Below are 14852 nucleotides of genomic sequence, written 5' to 3'. Positions count from 1 at the left end.
ATTTTAAAATATATAAATAATTTTATAATTGTAGAATGTTCTGTGTAAAAAAAATTCTAAGTCAGTAAAAGGTATATTAGTCAATCCCAACTATATTTATTTTAATATAGTAAGAGAATGTGTGTGTGTGTGGGGGTTCTCTAAGTATTTGTAAGGCAATGTGACCAGTAAATAAAGGAATCATTGCTGACTAAAAGTCAATCGGCAGTAAATACAGTGTCTTAATTACAGCACCAGTCACAGGCATAGGAAATCAAATGCAGAAGTGGTTTTGTCTAATCAGCCACACATTTCCAGGATCTGGGATCATGCCCAATAAAGTGAGCAGGTTATAATTTTCAGACATCTGATTGAACTGACAGTTTTATTTCCCATGCCATTTTACTACACTGTCAGCCTGAAGGTCACCTGCCTTTCTTTTCCTGTGCAGAAGCACCTGGTTCCCTCAGCTTCTTCCTAGGCCCAACCTTTCTAAAAGGATTGATAAGCCTGGGTTACGTGGCTTTTCCAAATGCAGACCATGTAAAGAAAAGTAACTCTCCTGGGACACAGACTACAAAAACTATCCTTGGCTCATGATTTACTGCCGTAAGCCCTGGAGAAGAATGGGTCACCTGTCCACCTCTGGAGTCTGTCCCTGCCTGCACTGTCCATCTGTTCATTCCCAGAGGAGGGAGGGCAAGTGAGGCCAGACTGCAAGGGTGCCTGCAATGAAACCTAGGGACACCAGAGTCCTCATTCTGTCCACATACCCTCAGCACAACTGGACATGGAACACTGCACCAAAGCAAAGGACTCTGGGGAGGGAAGGAGAGCACAGACTGAAACATGGACTGGACATGGGGTATTGCACCAGAGCAGAGGACTCTGGGAAGGGAGGGAGAGCACAGAGTGAGACATGGACTGGACATGGGGTATTGCAGCAGAGCAAAGGACTCTGGGGAGGGAGGGAGAGCACAGAGTGAGACATGGACTGGACATGGGGTATTGCACCAGAGCAAAGGACTCTGTGGAGGGAGGGAGAGCACAGAGTGAGACATGGACTGGACATGGGTATTGCACCAGAGCAGAGGACTCTGGGAAGGGAGGGAGAGCACAGGGTGAAACATGGACTGGACGTGGGGTATTGCACCAGAGCAGAGGACTCTGGGGAGGGAGGGAGAGCACAGAGTGAGACATGGACTGGACATGGGGTATTGCACCAGAGCAAAGGACTCTGGGGAGGGAGAGCACAGAGTGAGACATGGACTGGACATGGGGTATTGCACCAGAGCAAAGGACTCTGGGGAGGGAGAGCACAGGGTGAAACATGGACTGGACATGGGGTATTGCACCAGAGCAGAGGACTCTGGGAAGGGAGGGAGAGCACAGGGTGAAACATGGACTGGATGTGGGGTATTGCACCAGAGCAGAGGACTCTGGGGAGGGAGGGAGAGCACAGAGTGAGACATGGACTGGACATAGGGTATTGCACCAGAGCAAAGGACTCTGTGGAGAGAGTTAGGACTTAGAAGTGAAGAAAAATGTTTAAATATGTGCTCAGTGTCTACAGGATTTTGTTAAAGTTTAGAGTCTCTTTTTGAGTCCCTGTCCCCCACATGCAGGGGGGATGGTTCACAAGTGGTGAGCAGGGCCATAGGTTTCTATCTTTCCTTCCCTCTCTCTATCTATCACCCACTTTCTTTAATTTTTAAATTTGTTTTATTTATTATTGGATAGAGATAGAGAGGAAAGGGAGAGATAGGGAGAGAGACAAAGAGATATCTGCAAACCTGCTTCATTACTCGTGAAACTGTCCCCCTGCAGGTGTGTGGGAGGGAACCAGGGGCTTGAACTTGGGTCTTTGTTCACTGTAATGTGAACACTTAAACAGGTCTGTAGCCCCCATGTCCACTTGGTCGATTCCAAATTATATTCCTCCATGAGGATAATTTCTGGAACCATCCGTTCCACCCTGGTTCCATGGCTGCCAGTTCTTAGCGACATCGCCCCGCCAGATATTCGTCGGGATGCGGCATCATCTAAGTTCATTTCCCATGTCTACGCTCAACCGGACCTTCCAATATATGCGGATATCTTCGCCCACCCTGTCCAACGCTTGACGTCTCGTCATCCAATCTGGTCTCCTACGCCTACACTGAACTTCTCTGTTCCAGACTCTTGGAAGCAGAGTTGGCAGTCAGCTGAGGTAAAGAACAAACACCTCATCACAGACCCCTGCAAGCGTCAACCCAGCTTTGACCTAGCACGTTATGATTGGGCCCTCCTCAATCGCTATCGAACAGGCCATGGCCGATGCGCCGCTATGTTCCATCGCTGGGGAGCCAGAGACGACCCGAACTGCCCCTGCGGCTCCAGACAGACTATGACCCACATAGTCAACGACTGCCACCTCTCCAGATTCAAAGGAGGTCTCGAAACTTTAGATCAGGCTCAACCTGACGCTGTTGACTGGCTACGGAAGAAGGGCAAATGCTAGAAGAACTTAATCAATAGTATAGGTGATACATGAGTATAGCAGAATCATGATTCATTATTAGAATAATTATGCTATATTAAGATACATCATATGCAACAATTAAACCAACTGTGTATTTTTTCATCTGTTCTTTTATTTGTTATTGGATAGAGGCAGACAGAAATTGACAGGGAGATAGAGGGAAATAGACAGAGAGGCCCTTGCAACACTGCTTTACCACTTGTGAGGCTTTCCCCCTGCAAATGGGGACTTGAACTTGGGTCCTTGTGCATTGTAGTGTGTGTGCTTAATCAGGTGTACCACAGCCTGGCCCCTACAAACATGTATTATTAACAGAAAGTCTTCCATTTACTAACTCAAAATGAATCACCAGTTAGAGTGACAATTTGAACTATTTCTGTAGTGACTTGAGAGCCTGTATGCTTGTTGACTGTTTCTTATCAAGAATAGACTTACCCCGGAGCACAAACACAGCCACTGATACAGGGTGAGGATGGGGCACAGGTGAAGTTCATGGCCAGGTTGGCACATGTGGTCTCACAGTTCACACCACCAGCTGGTAATTCGGGGTTTGGAAACCTGCAGTCGAAATACTCCTTTCCCTCAGGGCAGGCATGAACTTGAGGGAAAAGGCACAGACATAGCATCTCTCACTATGTGTTCATGCCACAGAGAAAGCCTCACAATGACATGCACTGGTGGTCAAAACTACACTCACCATAGAATCCTTTACCAGTTGTTAGTCAACACGACTCATATATATATGAGTCATATATATATACATATATATATATATTTAAGAAAGGAGACTTTAACACAATCATAGGATGGGGGGGTACAACTCCACACAATTCTCACCACCCAATCTCCATATCCCATCCCCCTCCCCACTAGCTTTCCCATTCTCTTGAAAGTTATTGCATCATGAGCTCACAGGCACTTCTTGGCCAATTCCCTTTACTGGTTTAAATTTCAAAAATGGTTTCAAGTCTGAAACTCTTAGTTGCCTCCCACAAGGTAATAACAGAACTACTATCCAGCTTTATGAGGTCAAGAAAAAGGGTATTCTACCTACTGGTTTTATTATTTTTTTTAAATTAAGCTTTTTCAGGTCAATGCAATTAACACATAGAATCATATTTTTCATCATTCAATAAATCCTATTGTAATAATAAATTAATACATGTAGCAAAAATATATAAAATATTATAATGTTATGGAAAAACACCCTACATTGATTGTAAAATTCATTGTTTGAATTCATTCATGTTCATTACTCCTTGTCATAATGTCTATGCATTTTAACTTTAATTACACAGATTTATAAGTATGTATAGCTATATATATATAGTTTCCATTAGACAATTATTTGAATACTGTGCATACTTCATGACTGTTGTTTAACTGACTTATTCAAGTAAACTTGAATACTAAAAGGGGGGTATATTCTGACTAATTCAAGCACACAGTACCCTTGATGACAGCTGAAAAGAGACTCTAAACTTTAACAAGATCATGTAGACAATGAGCATGCAATTTTAATATTTTGCTTCACCTCTAAGTCATAATTCATTACAGCAGAATGGAACATAATTATAGCTAAAGCAGGAGTGATGTGTCCTTCTGGAAAGCTTTTGGACTCTTTTATATGTGGCCACATTCTGTAAGTTTCTCTCTGAGAAGAATTTGGCAGGTTGGGTATCCTGAGACAAATGGGCCAAACCAGGGGTGGCCCAGTAGCTACAGAATTCTGTTTGTTCTATAAACAAGCCCGGGAGAGAAGGCCCAAAGAACTAGAATCTTCTGAAAGCAGATGTAAGTCAAACAAAGCAAAGCTAATTTACCCTATATGTGTATTTACTCAAATAAATAAGCAATAGATCACAATTAGTTTAATCACCTGACACACAGTCTACCTGTTAAACTTAATGGGAGGGGAGTCAGGTGGTAGCGCAGTGGGTTAAGCGCACGTGGCGCAAAGCGCAAGGACCGGCTCAAGGATCCTGGTTCGAGTCCCCAGTACTACACCTGCAGGGGAGCCCCTTCACAAGCGGTGAAGCAGGTCTGCAGGTGTCTGTCTTTCTCTCCCCCTCTCTGTCTTCCCCTCCTCTCTCCATTTCTCTCTGTCCTATCCAACAACAACATCAATAACAACAATAATAACTATAACAATAAAACAACAAGAGCAACAAAAGGGAATGAATAAATAAATATAAATTAATTAATTAATGGGAGTTGGGTTATACATTGTTTGCTTTGAATTTCTTCAATGTCTCTAAAACTTTGAGGCTTTTAAAGGTAGAAACATGCTGGGAGTATGGGTTGACCTGTCAACACCCATGTCCAGAAGAGAAGCAATTACAGAAGCCATAACTCCCACCTGTACCCCATAAATAATTTTGGTTCATATTTCCAGTGGGAAGATGAACAGATGTTAGGGGAAGATGAACAGAGAGCTCTGAATTCCAACACCATCAGGACCCAGAGAGAGGAGGAAATAGGGAGGGACATCTGGATATAGTAATAGGTGTATGTGTAACCTGAAATGGAATAGAGGATGGGACCTTTAAAAAAAAAAGGAACAAATATATTTTTAAAAAATACAGACAGATAGTTGTAGAAGTAATAGTACTAGCTAACCAATATCTGCAAACTTGGAAGATCAGGATTTCAGAACCCTAATGGTGGGAACAGTGCATAGTTGTACCCTGGTTATCTTGTCTTTTTAAAAAATATTTATTTATTCCCTTTTGTTGCCCTTGTTGTTCCATCACTCTGGTTATTACTGTTGTTGTTATTGATGTGGTTGTTGGACAGGACAGAGAGAAACAGAGAGATGGGGAAGACAGAGAGGGGGAGAGAAAGATTGATACCTACAGACCTGCTTCACCGCCTGTGACGCGACTCCTCTGCAGGTGGGGAGCCGGGGCCTTGAACCATATCTTGTCATTTTTAAATCAATATTAAATCACTAAAAAAAAAAGACAGTCACAGAGAGAGAGAGAGAGAAGAAAAGAAGGAGATGAGCAAGTTTCAGATGCTACCATGATGCCAACCTGACTTCCCTGGGCAGACAACCTCACCAATGTATCCTGGAACCTCACCTCCCCAGAGTCCTGCCCCACTAGGGAAAGAGAGAAACAGGCTGAGGATATGGATTACCTACCAATGCCCATGTTCAGCGGGGAAGCAATTACAGAAGCCAGAACTCCCACCTTCTGCACCCCATAATGATCTTGGGTCCATCCTCCCAGAGGAATAAAGAATAGGAAAGCTTCCAGTGGAGGGTATGGGACATGGAACTCTGGTGGTGGGAAATGTGTGGAATTTTACCCCCTTTTATCCTATGATCTTCTTGATCATTATTAAATAAATAATTAAAAAAAAAGAAGAGGTGGGGATGGAATTGGAGGAGGAGGCAGCAGTGAAGAGTCCCCCCATGACTAGGGTGGGGATGGAAGCAGGGGGGGAGTAAATCAGATCCCAGCGCATGGTCATCTAGCGTGTGGTCATGTGTGACATCTCCTGGCTGCACAGATGCCCAGACCACATGTTCCTACTACACCAGGCACTTCTGGAACAGACAGCATCTATGCAGCACCTTTCCTTTCAACTCTGACAAGTCTTTTTTCTTTTCAGTATTTCTTTTTAAAAAAATTATTTATAAAAAGGAAACACTGACAAAAACCATAGGATAAGAGGGGTACAACTCCACACAATTCCCACCACCAGAACTCTGTATCCCATCCCCTCCCCTGATAGCTTTCCTATTCTTTACCCCTCTGGGAGTATGGACCCAAGGTCACTGAGGGATGCGGAAGGTGGAAGGTCTGGCTTCTGTAATTGCTTCCCCACTGAACATGGGCATTGGCTGGTAGATCGATATTCCCAGCCTGCCTCTCTCTTTCCCTAGTGGGGCAGGGCTCTGGGGAAGCGGAGCTCCAGGACACATTGGTGGGGTCGTCTTCCAAGGGAAGTCTGGCAAGTCTTATATGCACACACTAAACTAAAACTATTCCTTCTTTTCCTTCTCTCTCTCTTTGGGACTTCACCACTCCAGACTATTTCAGATAGACAGATAGATAGATAGATAGATAGATAGATAGATAGATAGATAGATAGATATGCAGACAGACAGACAGACACAGATGGAAGCAATACCACAATGTGGGGTGGAGGGGCAGCAGGCCTGCATCTGGGTCATGCAAAGGCCAAGGCAGGCACACTCTACAAGGGAGCCAATTTGTCCACCGTTCCCAAGCCATTCCATAAATGTTATCATCTCCAATGTAGAGAAGGCCTAATCTGGTACTTGAGTGCCATATGAAGAGATCTTGTCAAGGCTGTACTCCTCCTGCACAGAGGCACAAGGAGCTGTGCTGGATCATGACTTCTGTGAGAAGAGCAGGCAGAGTTTCAGGCACATTCTCCTGGAGGAAAATACCATTTTAGATCTTACCAGTAGAGGGCGTCACTGATGCATCACATTCCACAGTCCCGTTGGAGCACTGACTAGAAGTAAATAAAGTTCATGTATGAAGTCAAACATCAGCTTTGTTTGCATTTCAAAAACTATCTAACCTGCAAGAATCGACTAAGTATGCAAAAATGTTATTTTCATCCCACAAGAAAAGAAAATATATTTTAAAGGATCTTTGATCTGAAAAGAGCAATTTCAGTTTGACACATTTTAAATTTTTTTAAAAAAATTTTTATTTACAAAATGGAAATATTGATAAGATGCTAGGATAAGAGGGGTACACTTCGATACCATGATGATACCTGACTTCCCTGGGCAGATAACCCCACCATGAGTCTTGGAGCCCCGTCTCCCCACTAGGGAAAGAGAGAGACACATTTTTTTTTTTGCAACCACTTGTGTATGTGGTACTTTAAGCTAGACGGGAGGCAGGGGGAGTATAAAGACTAAAAATCACATTAGTCTAGGGATGTATATTCTTTCAGGAGAGGAATATATTCAAATAAATCATTTCTGGACTGTGATTCATGGAACATAAAAATGCATTTAAAATCCCAATCCCATCTATAACTGGAGAAGGTGAAATATGGACAGTCTGGTATAACAAGTGGGGGCATGGTAGGCCACACATAGGAAAGGGGTAGTAGAGATCTCCTCTATGCATTGGAGAGCTGTGAGGAAATACAACAGTGGTCTGTGGAACAAACAGAGTGACAGGAGAGGCAGACGGCAAAGAGAGGCAAAGGCCAGTTCCTATTCAGATGAAAAGACTGTTTCATCTGAGGTGAGCCACCGAAGGCCTTGATCAAAGAAGAAATATAGCTAGAGCAATCCCAGAAGCCAGACCTTCTACCTTCTGCACCCCATAAAGAATTCTGGTTCATACTCCGAGGGAGTTACAAACTGAAATTGTGCAATTTCAATGTGGAAATATATATATATATATGGCTTAAAATATTCTGCTAAGGTTATCTGTATTTTTTTCAATTACAAAAGCAGAAGTACACTAGAGTTTGCAGTGAGTACCTCCCTAACACGTCCTCGCCACTATTCCAAGCTTGGGATCCATGATTGCTCAACAAATTGTTTGGCTTCGTATGTTAACTCTCTTTTCAGTCACCAGGTTCCAGATGCCAGCAGGATGCTGGCCAGGCTTCCCTGGATTGAAGACCCCACCAATGTGTCCTGGAGCTCAGCTTCCCCAGAGACACACCCTACTAGGGAAAGAGAGAGGCAGACTGGGAGTATGGACTGACCAGTCAACGCCCATGTTCAGCGGGGAAGCAATTACAGAAGCCAGACCTTCCACCTTCTGCAACCCTCAACGACCCTGGGTCCATGCTCCCAGAGGGCTAGAGAATGGGAAAGCTATCATGGGAGGGGGTGGGTTATGGAGATTGGGTGGTGGGAATTGTGTGGAGTTGTACCCCTCCTACCTTATGTTTTTGTTCATTAATCCTTTCTTAAATAAAAAATTTAAAAAAAAATTAAAAATTAAAAAAAAGTTATATTTTTAACTTATGACTATAGTTAGAAAATTATATTAATGTGTGTTGCTGGATACACAAATCATTGTTGAAATGTACCATAAGCCTGAGGGTGTTGGGATGAGTTCACCAGGCTGATACACGCTGCCTCTGTAATGACACCGGCAGTGAAATCTACAAAGGAAAAAAAAAGTTCAATGAATAAGGTAGGATACTGACTTTTCTAAAAGACTACATTTCAAGTAGGCTCTGTATTCATCATCTCTGTGCACTGACGCTGGCGTTCTGAGTCTGCATATGACTGTTTGACAAAGAGCTGTAGATATTTAAAAACGGAATCTTACAGAGCTTCAGAATTTGTTCTCTGGAATACAAAAGCCTGTATTGTTTTAACCACAATACAGACTTCTGTTAAAAAAAGATACTGGGGAATTGGGCGGTAGTGCAGCAGGTTTAAGCACATGTGGCATAAAGCCCAAGGACCAGCATTAAGGATCCTGGTTTGAGCCCCCGACTCCCTACCTGTAGGGAAGTCATTTCACAAGCGGTGAAGCAGGTCTGCAGGTGTCTATCTTTCTCTCCCCCTCTCTGTCTTCCCCTCCTCTCTCCATTTCTCTCTGTCCTATCCATGACATTAATGATGACATTAATAACTACAACAATAAAACATCAAGGGCAACAAAAAGGAATAAATAAATAAATATTAAAAACATCTAAAAAATTTTTAAAAGATACTGAATGAATTTTAAGTTTTTTTAAAAAAATCTTAATTTATTTATTAGATAGAGACAGCCAGAAATCAAAATGGAAGAAAGAGATAGAGAGGGAGAGAGAAGGGGCCAGGCAGTGGCACACCTAGTTAAGTGCACACATTACAAAGCACAAGGGTCCAGGTTAGAGCCCCCTGTCCCCACCTGCAGGGGGAAAACTTCATGAGTGGTGGAGCAGGACTGCAGGTGTCTCTCTATCTCTCCCTTTCTCTCAATTTCTGATTATCTCCAGCCAATAAATAAAGAAAATAAAAAATTTAAAGAAAGGATTAAGCATCATATGCCTCAGCTTTACCTGGAGCTATTGGTGAACATATTCTATAAGGGCAAAAGATACAAGTCAGGACATTAACCAATACTGAAGAAACCTTCACAAGGGGACCTTTGTATCAATACACGCTTGTTTTATGGGCGGGGGGGAATGACTGTACATTTGAGGAGAAAATTAATTTTTCCAGTAAATGGTGCTCACAGAGAGGAAAGAGAGAATATAAGGGCGAGAGCGGGAAGCAGGAACATTCACTTAATCTGTAGTAGAGAGAGAGAAAGAGAGAAGGGGAGATCTAGAGGTTAGGTGCTGCCAGCCCTTTGTAGTGACTCACTCACATAGGCACACAGAAGCTGAGAGTGTCTTCATAGTATTTGCCTTCTGGACAGTTGCACCCTTCAGCACAGTCGTCCTGACACTGCTCCGGGGAAGACAGAGAGATGCAGGAACGGCGACAGAATGAGGAGCAGTGGTGGTACAGCATACCTTTCTGGCACACCACCCCTGAAGAAGAAGGGACACCAGATGAGAAAGAGTCCCACAGGGAGAATGCCTCTAAATAAATCTTAAGCTGGGACATCTAATTAATTGTTATAATGACATCATCTTCTTTATAGAATTAGTAAGCTGTTAGTTTATAATTAGGCTCTTTGACTACATTGATTCATAGTCAAGCTCTTATTTTTTTCCTTAATTATGGTGTACGTTTTTTTTTCTGGTTTTGCAATTTTGCTTAAAATAATACTAGGTGGACCGGCATAAGGATACCGGTTTGAGTTCCCAGCTCCACAGCTGCAGGGGAGTCGCTTCACAGGCGGTGAAGCAGGTCTGCAGGTGTCTGTCTTTCTCTCCCCCTTCTGCCTTCCCCTCCTCTCTCCATTTCTCTCTGTCCTATCCAACAACAACAACATAAATAACAACAACAATAATAACTACAACAACAACAAAAAACAAGGGCAACAAGTTGGAAAATAAATAAATATTAAATAATAATAGTAATAATACTAGGTATTAAAATATTGAATACAGCATAATTAAAATGTGCTAAATGTGTAATTACACTAGATAGAGAACAACAAACACACAGTGGGAAGAGGAAAAGTTCTTTTTATAAATTTTTATTTATTATTGGATAGAGACAGAGAGAAGTTGACAGGGGAGGGTGAGATAGGGTGAGAGTCAGAGACACCTGCAGCCCAGTTTCACCACCTGTGGAGCTTTCCCCCCACAGGTAGAAACCAGGGACTTGAACCTGGTTCCTTGCATACTGTGATGTGTACACATCACCAGGTGCATCACCGCCTGGCCCTTTTTCAAATTGTTTAAGTAATTTCTGGTACATGTTTCAAAATAGCTACACTCCAATTCTGCTCATAAAAAACTGTCAAATGATTCCCTTCATCCAACATAGTTCTGGTTTTAAGAGTGACATACCCGGGAGTCGGCGGTAGCGTAGCAGGTTAAGCGCATGTGGCACAAAGCGCAAGGACCAGCATTGAGGACCCCAGTTTGGGCCCCCGGCTCCCCACCTGCAGGGGAGTTGCTTCATAGGCAGGTGTCTGTCTTTCTCTCCCTCTCTCTGTCTTCCCCTCCTCTCCCCATTTCTCTCTGTCCTATCCAACCACGACAACATCAACAACAATAATAACTACAACAATAAAAAAGGGTAACAGAAAGGAAATAAATAAATAAATATTTTAAAAAGAGCGACATATCCTTATTTTTTGTGTCTAGGTAATAATAATGGCCTTTTTCTTTCGAATAAACACAAGCAGCAATTACATGGAAATCTCTCCATTGTGCTTTATCTGATTGCTGTTTTCTGTGCACCCCGGTGGTACTCACCACAGAAGGAAATCTGAGATCTGAAATCGATGGGCACGCCACGCTGGCCACAGAGGTAGGCATAGTGGGCGAGGGCATTGCACAGACAGGGGCTCCCACACTTGCAGGCATCATGGCGACACAGCTGGTAGTATAGCCCCGGGCTGATGTAGAAGTGGCAGGGAGCAAAGAGCTCCTGGTGGAGGATGTCACAGTGCGCCGCGTAGCCAACTAAGTAGATGAAGAACCATCAGCACCTCACTTACAAGTCCAGATCTGATCCCCAGGTATCTGCTTCCAGAATTAACCAAGCTGTTTGCTTGCCTCTACCCATACCACAGTGCCTATGACTTTCCATAGGCGAGCCAATATTTCCAGTTTAGACAGAGTTCTTAGTCACATTGGTAACAGCTCTTAATTTATACTCAGTAGTCTTGTCCTGGAACCTCACCTCCCCAGAGCCACCCTGTATATATTGTTGTTTCAATTGTGCCTTTACAGTATGTGTCCCCACTAGGGAAAGATAGAAACAGATTGGGGGTGTGGATCTACCTGCCAACATCCATGTCCAGCAGAGAAGCAATTATGGAAGCCAGAACTCCCACCTTCTGCACCCCATAAAGAATTCTGGTCCATACTCCCAGAGGGATAAAGAATAGGGAAGCTTCCAATGGAGGGCATGGGACACAGAACTCTGGTGGTGGGAACTGTGTGGAATTGCACCCTTGTTATCTTATAATCTTGTTCATCATTATTAAATCACTAATAAAATTAAGTATATATATATATATATAATATCAGATAGAGACAGAGAGAAGTTGAGAGGGAAAGGGGGAGATAGAGAAGGAAAGAGACAGAGACACCTGCAGCCATGTGTCACCACTCCTGAAGTTTTTCCCCTGCAGGTGGGACCAGGGGCCTGAACCTGGGTCTTTGCACATTATAATATGTGTGTTCAACCAGGTGCACTACAATCTGACCCTCAAAAATAAAGGAAAGGAAAGAAAGGGGGGAGAAAGAAAATGAATGAATGAATGAATGAATGAATGAAGTCTAGAAACTGCACTGGTCTCTCATGGATATTAATAAAACATAAAACTGCATATAGACAAAATATCAAATTAAAATGATAAAATATCTACATTTGTGCACATTAATTTTCCCAAGGTGATTGTACAATAATAATTCTTTTTTTTAATTTATTTTATTTTATTTATTTATTCCCTTTTGTTGCCCTTGTTGTTTTATTGTTGTAGTTATTATTGATGTCGTTGTTGTTGGATAGGACAGAGAGAAATGGAGAGAGGAGGGGAAGACAGAGAGGGGGAGAGAAAGACAGACACCTGCAGACCTGCTTCACCGCCTGTGAAGGGAACTGCTTGCAGGTGGGGAGCCGGGGGTTCGAACCAGGATCCTGACGCCGGTCCTTGAGCTTAGCGCCACCTGCGCTTAACCCGCTGCACTACAGCCGACTCCCAATAATAATAATTCTTTCACTAAGCAGAGTAATGGTCTTTCCAGCAATGCCCCATGGCACTAGTTTTTAAAAGACAGCCAAGGATTCTTGGCATGTGGATTGCCCTGCACACTGGAACTCTCAAACATGGACATCTCAAATTGCCTCCTACTTGATGGCACAAATTTTCCTTGGTTCACTGGCTTCCTGCTTATGAAGCCACAATATGTCCCATGAGCAGAAACTCACAATGGGACAGTAATAAACAGGAGAACAGCATTAGCTGTCACCTTCTGGAAATGAGACTGAAGACTCCCGTATCATAACAGAGTCGTAAGACTACTTTCACAAACTGATTCTTGAACATTAAAGCATTTGAAGCCTCCAAAATATAAACACACACTTGAGAAGGAGTGATTTCTACATACCTAAGATAATGAAATTGATTAAGGCAGAGCAACAAATAGAAGCCATCTTTCGCCCACAAAGCGGAGCCTTATCTATGCAAGAGAACACATACTGTAAATTCACAATTAAAAGAAAAATATGTACAGGGTGTCATTGGGTTTTGTCATAATGAAGAAAACCAGAATTTAAAAAGCATGCTTTAGTTTTACAATCACAGCGATCTCTCTCTCTCTCTCTCTCTCTCTCTCAATAGACTTACTGTTCTGTTGATTGATGTTACAGGGATCCACCATGGGAACATGGACAGGAGCAAAGCAGGTAGAGGAGACCCGCCAGGCATTTGCATGAAGTTGTGGGGTTCCTTCGATCATGCCCGAGGGAGAGCTAATAGGCAAACATATACATAAATTAATCTCGGTCCCTCCCATTCATTTCATGTGTTCATACTCTCAAATAGTGAAAACAAGAGAATGTCATTCTTTTTTATACCAGAGCAAGCACCACACAGCGCCAGCTTATGATGGTTCTGGGGATTGTATCTGGGAACTTGGAGCCTCAAGCATGAAAGTTTTTTGCAGAACTGTTATTTTTCTACTGACTTTTATCACTGTTTGTCTTGTCTTCGTTTTGTGGCCCTCCACAAAGTATTAAGATAGGCCCAGGTCCTTGGTGTAATCTGAGTATCCTTGTCCCTAAGAATGTCACTTTTTAATTGACAAAAATAATCTTAGAATCTTAGAGCTCAAATTTCTCTATTACTTTGTGTGGCATTCTTCTTTAAAAAAATATTTATTTTCCCTTTTGTTGCCCTTGTTGTTTAACATTGTTGTGGTTATTGATGTTGTTGTTGTTGGATAGGACAGAGAGAAATGGAGAGAGGAGGGGAAAACAGAGAAGGGGGAGAGAAAAATAGACACCTGTAGACCTGCTTCACCACCTGTGAAGGGACTCTCCTGCAGGTAGGGAGCTGGGGGCTCGAACCGGGATCCTTACGCTGGTCCTTGCGCTTTGCGCCATGTGCACTTAACCTGCTATGCTACCACCCAATTCCCTGTGGCATTCTTTAATTGGGCACCATCTGAAACTGAAAGAATCAAACTGTGCTGTGTTTCCTGCAGGAAAGTCACACAAAACTTAACTAAGTTAAGCCCTAATGGTGCATTCTCACCGCACACAGTCAAGTAGCTGAGTGGGTTTTACCCAGGGGCTCTGGGAGTAGTCTTTACCTAACTACTTCAGTGTCTATGTGGCACACTCACCAGAAACAACAAAGTACTCACCATATCTGAGAGAAGGAGAGAGTGAGACAGAGAGAAACCTAAACCCCCTTCCCTTGGCACCAGCCCCTCTCTACTCCTTCCTTCAACAACTTCTCAACATCAAATTATTCCAGAACTATAAAGAATTATAGCAAAGGGAGCGAGGCAGTGCCACACCAGGTTAAGTGCACATGGTACTAAACTCAAGGATCTGCAAAAGGACCGTAGTTTGAACCCCCAGCTCTCCACCTGCAGGGGGGGTCACTTTATAAGCAGTGAAGCAGGGCTGCAACTGTCTCTCTTTCTCTCTCCCTCTCTACCTCCCCCCCTCAATTTCTCTCTGTCCTATCCAATAATAATAATAAAAGAATTATAACAAATGCCTAATCCACTACCTCGTAGTGTTGAAAGGTAAACACTC

The 14852-nt window shown here is 43.0% G+C and overlaps 1 protein-coding gene and 1 long non-coding RNA gene across 4 annotated transcripts in view; one reads left to right on the top strand and one right to left on the bottom strand.

The window, feature by feature from the left end:
* Positions 1-14852, top strand: part of LOC132538615 (uncharacterized) — a 720469-nt gene that overhangs the window by 450333 nt on the left and 255284 nt on the right. The gene's annotated exons all lie outside the window — the stretch shown is intronic.
* OTOGL (otogelin like) overlaps positions 1-14852 on the bottom strand; it is a 188069-nt gene that overhangs the window by 115332 nt on the left and 57885 nt on the right. For both annotated transcript variants that reach the window (XM_007525648.2, XM_007525649.2), the window contains exons 18-23: positions 13432-13556; positions 11330-11539; positions 9823-9988; positions 8546-8620; positions 6939-6991; positions 2936-3098 (exon numbers count right to left, since the gene is read on the bottom strand). In XM_007525648.2, the coding sequence (XP_007525710.2) occupies positions 2936-3098; positions 6939-6991; positions 8546-8620; positions 9823-9988; positions 11330-11539; positions 13432-13556 (792 nt within the window). The remainder of the gene's footprint in view (positions 1-2935; positions 3099-6938; positions 6992-8545; positions 8621-9822; positions 9989-11329; positions 11540-13431; positions 13557-14852) is intronic.

This window comes from Erinaceus europaeus, chromosome 5, assembly GCF_950295315.1.
Source record: "Erinaceus europaeus chromosome 5, mEriEur2.1, whole genome shotgun sequence".
Lineage (NCBI taxonomy): Eukaryota > Metazoa > Chordata > Mammalia > Eulipotyphla > Erinaceidae > Erinaceus > Erinaceus europaeus.
Note: the sequence above shows the minus strand (reverse complement) of the source record. Positions and strands in the feature narration are given on the sequence as shown.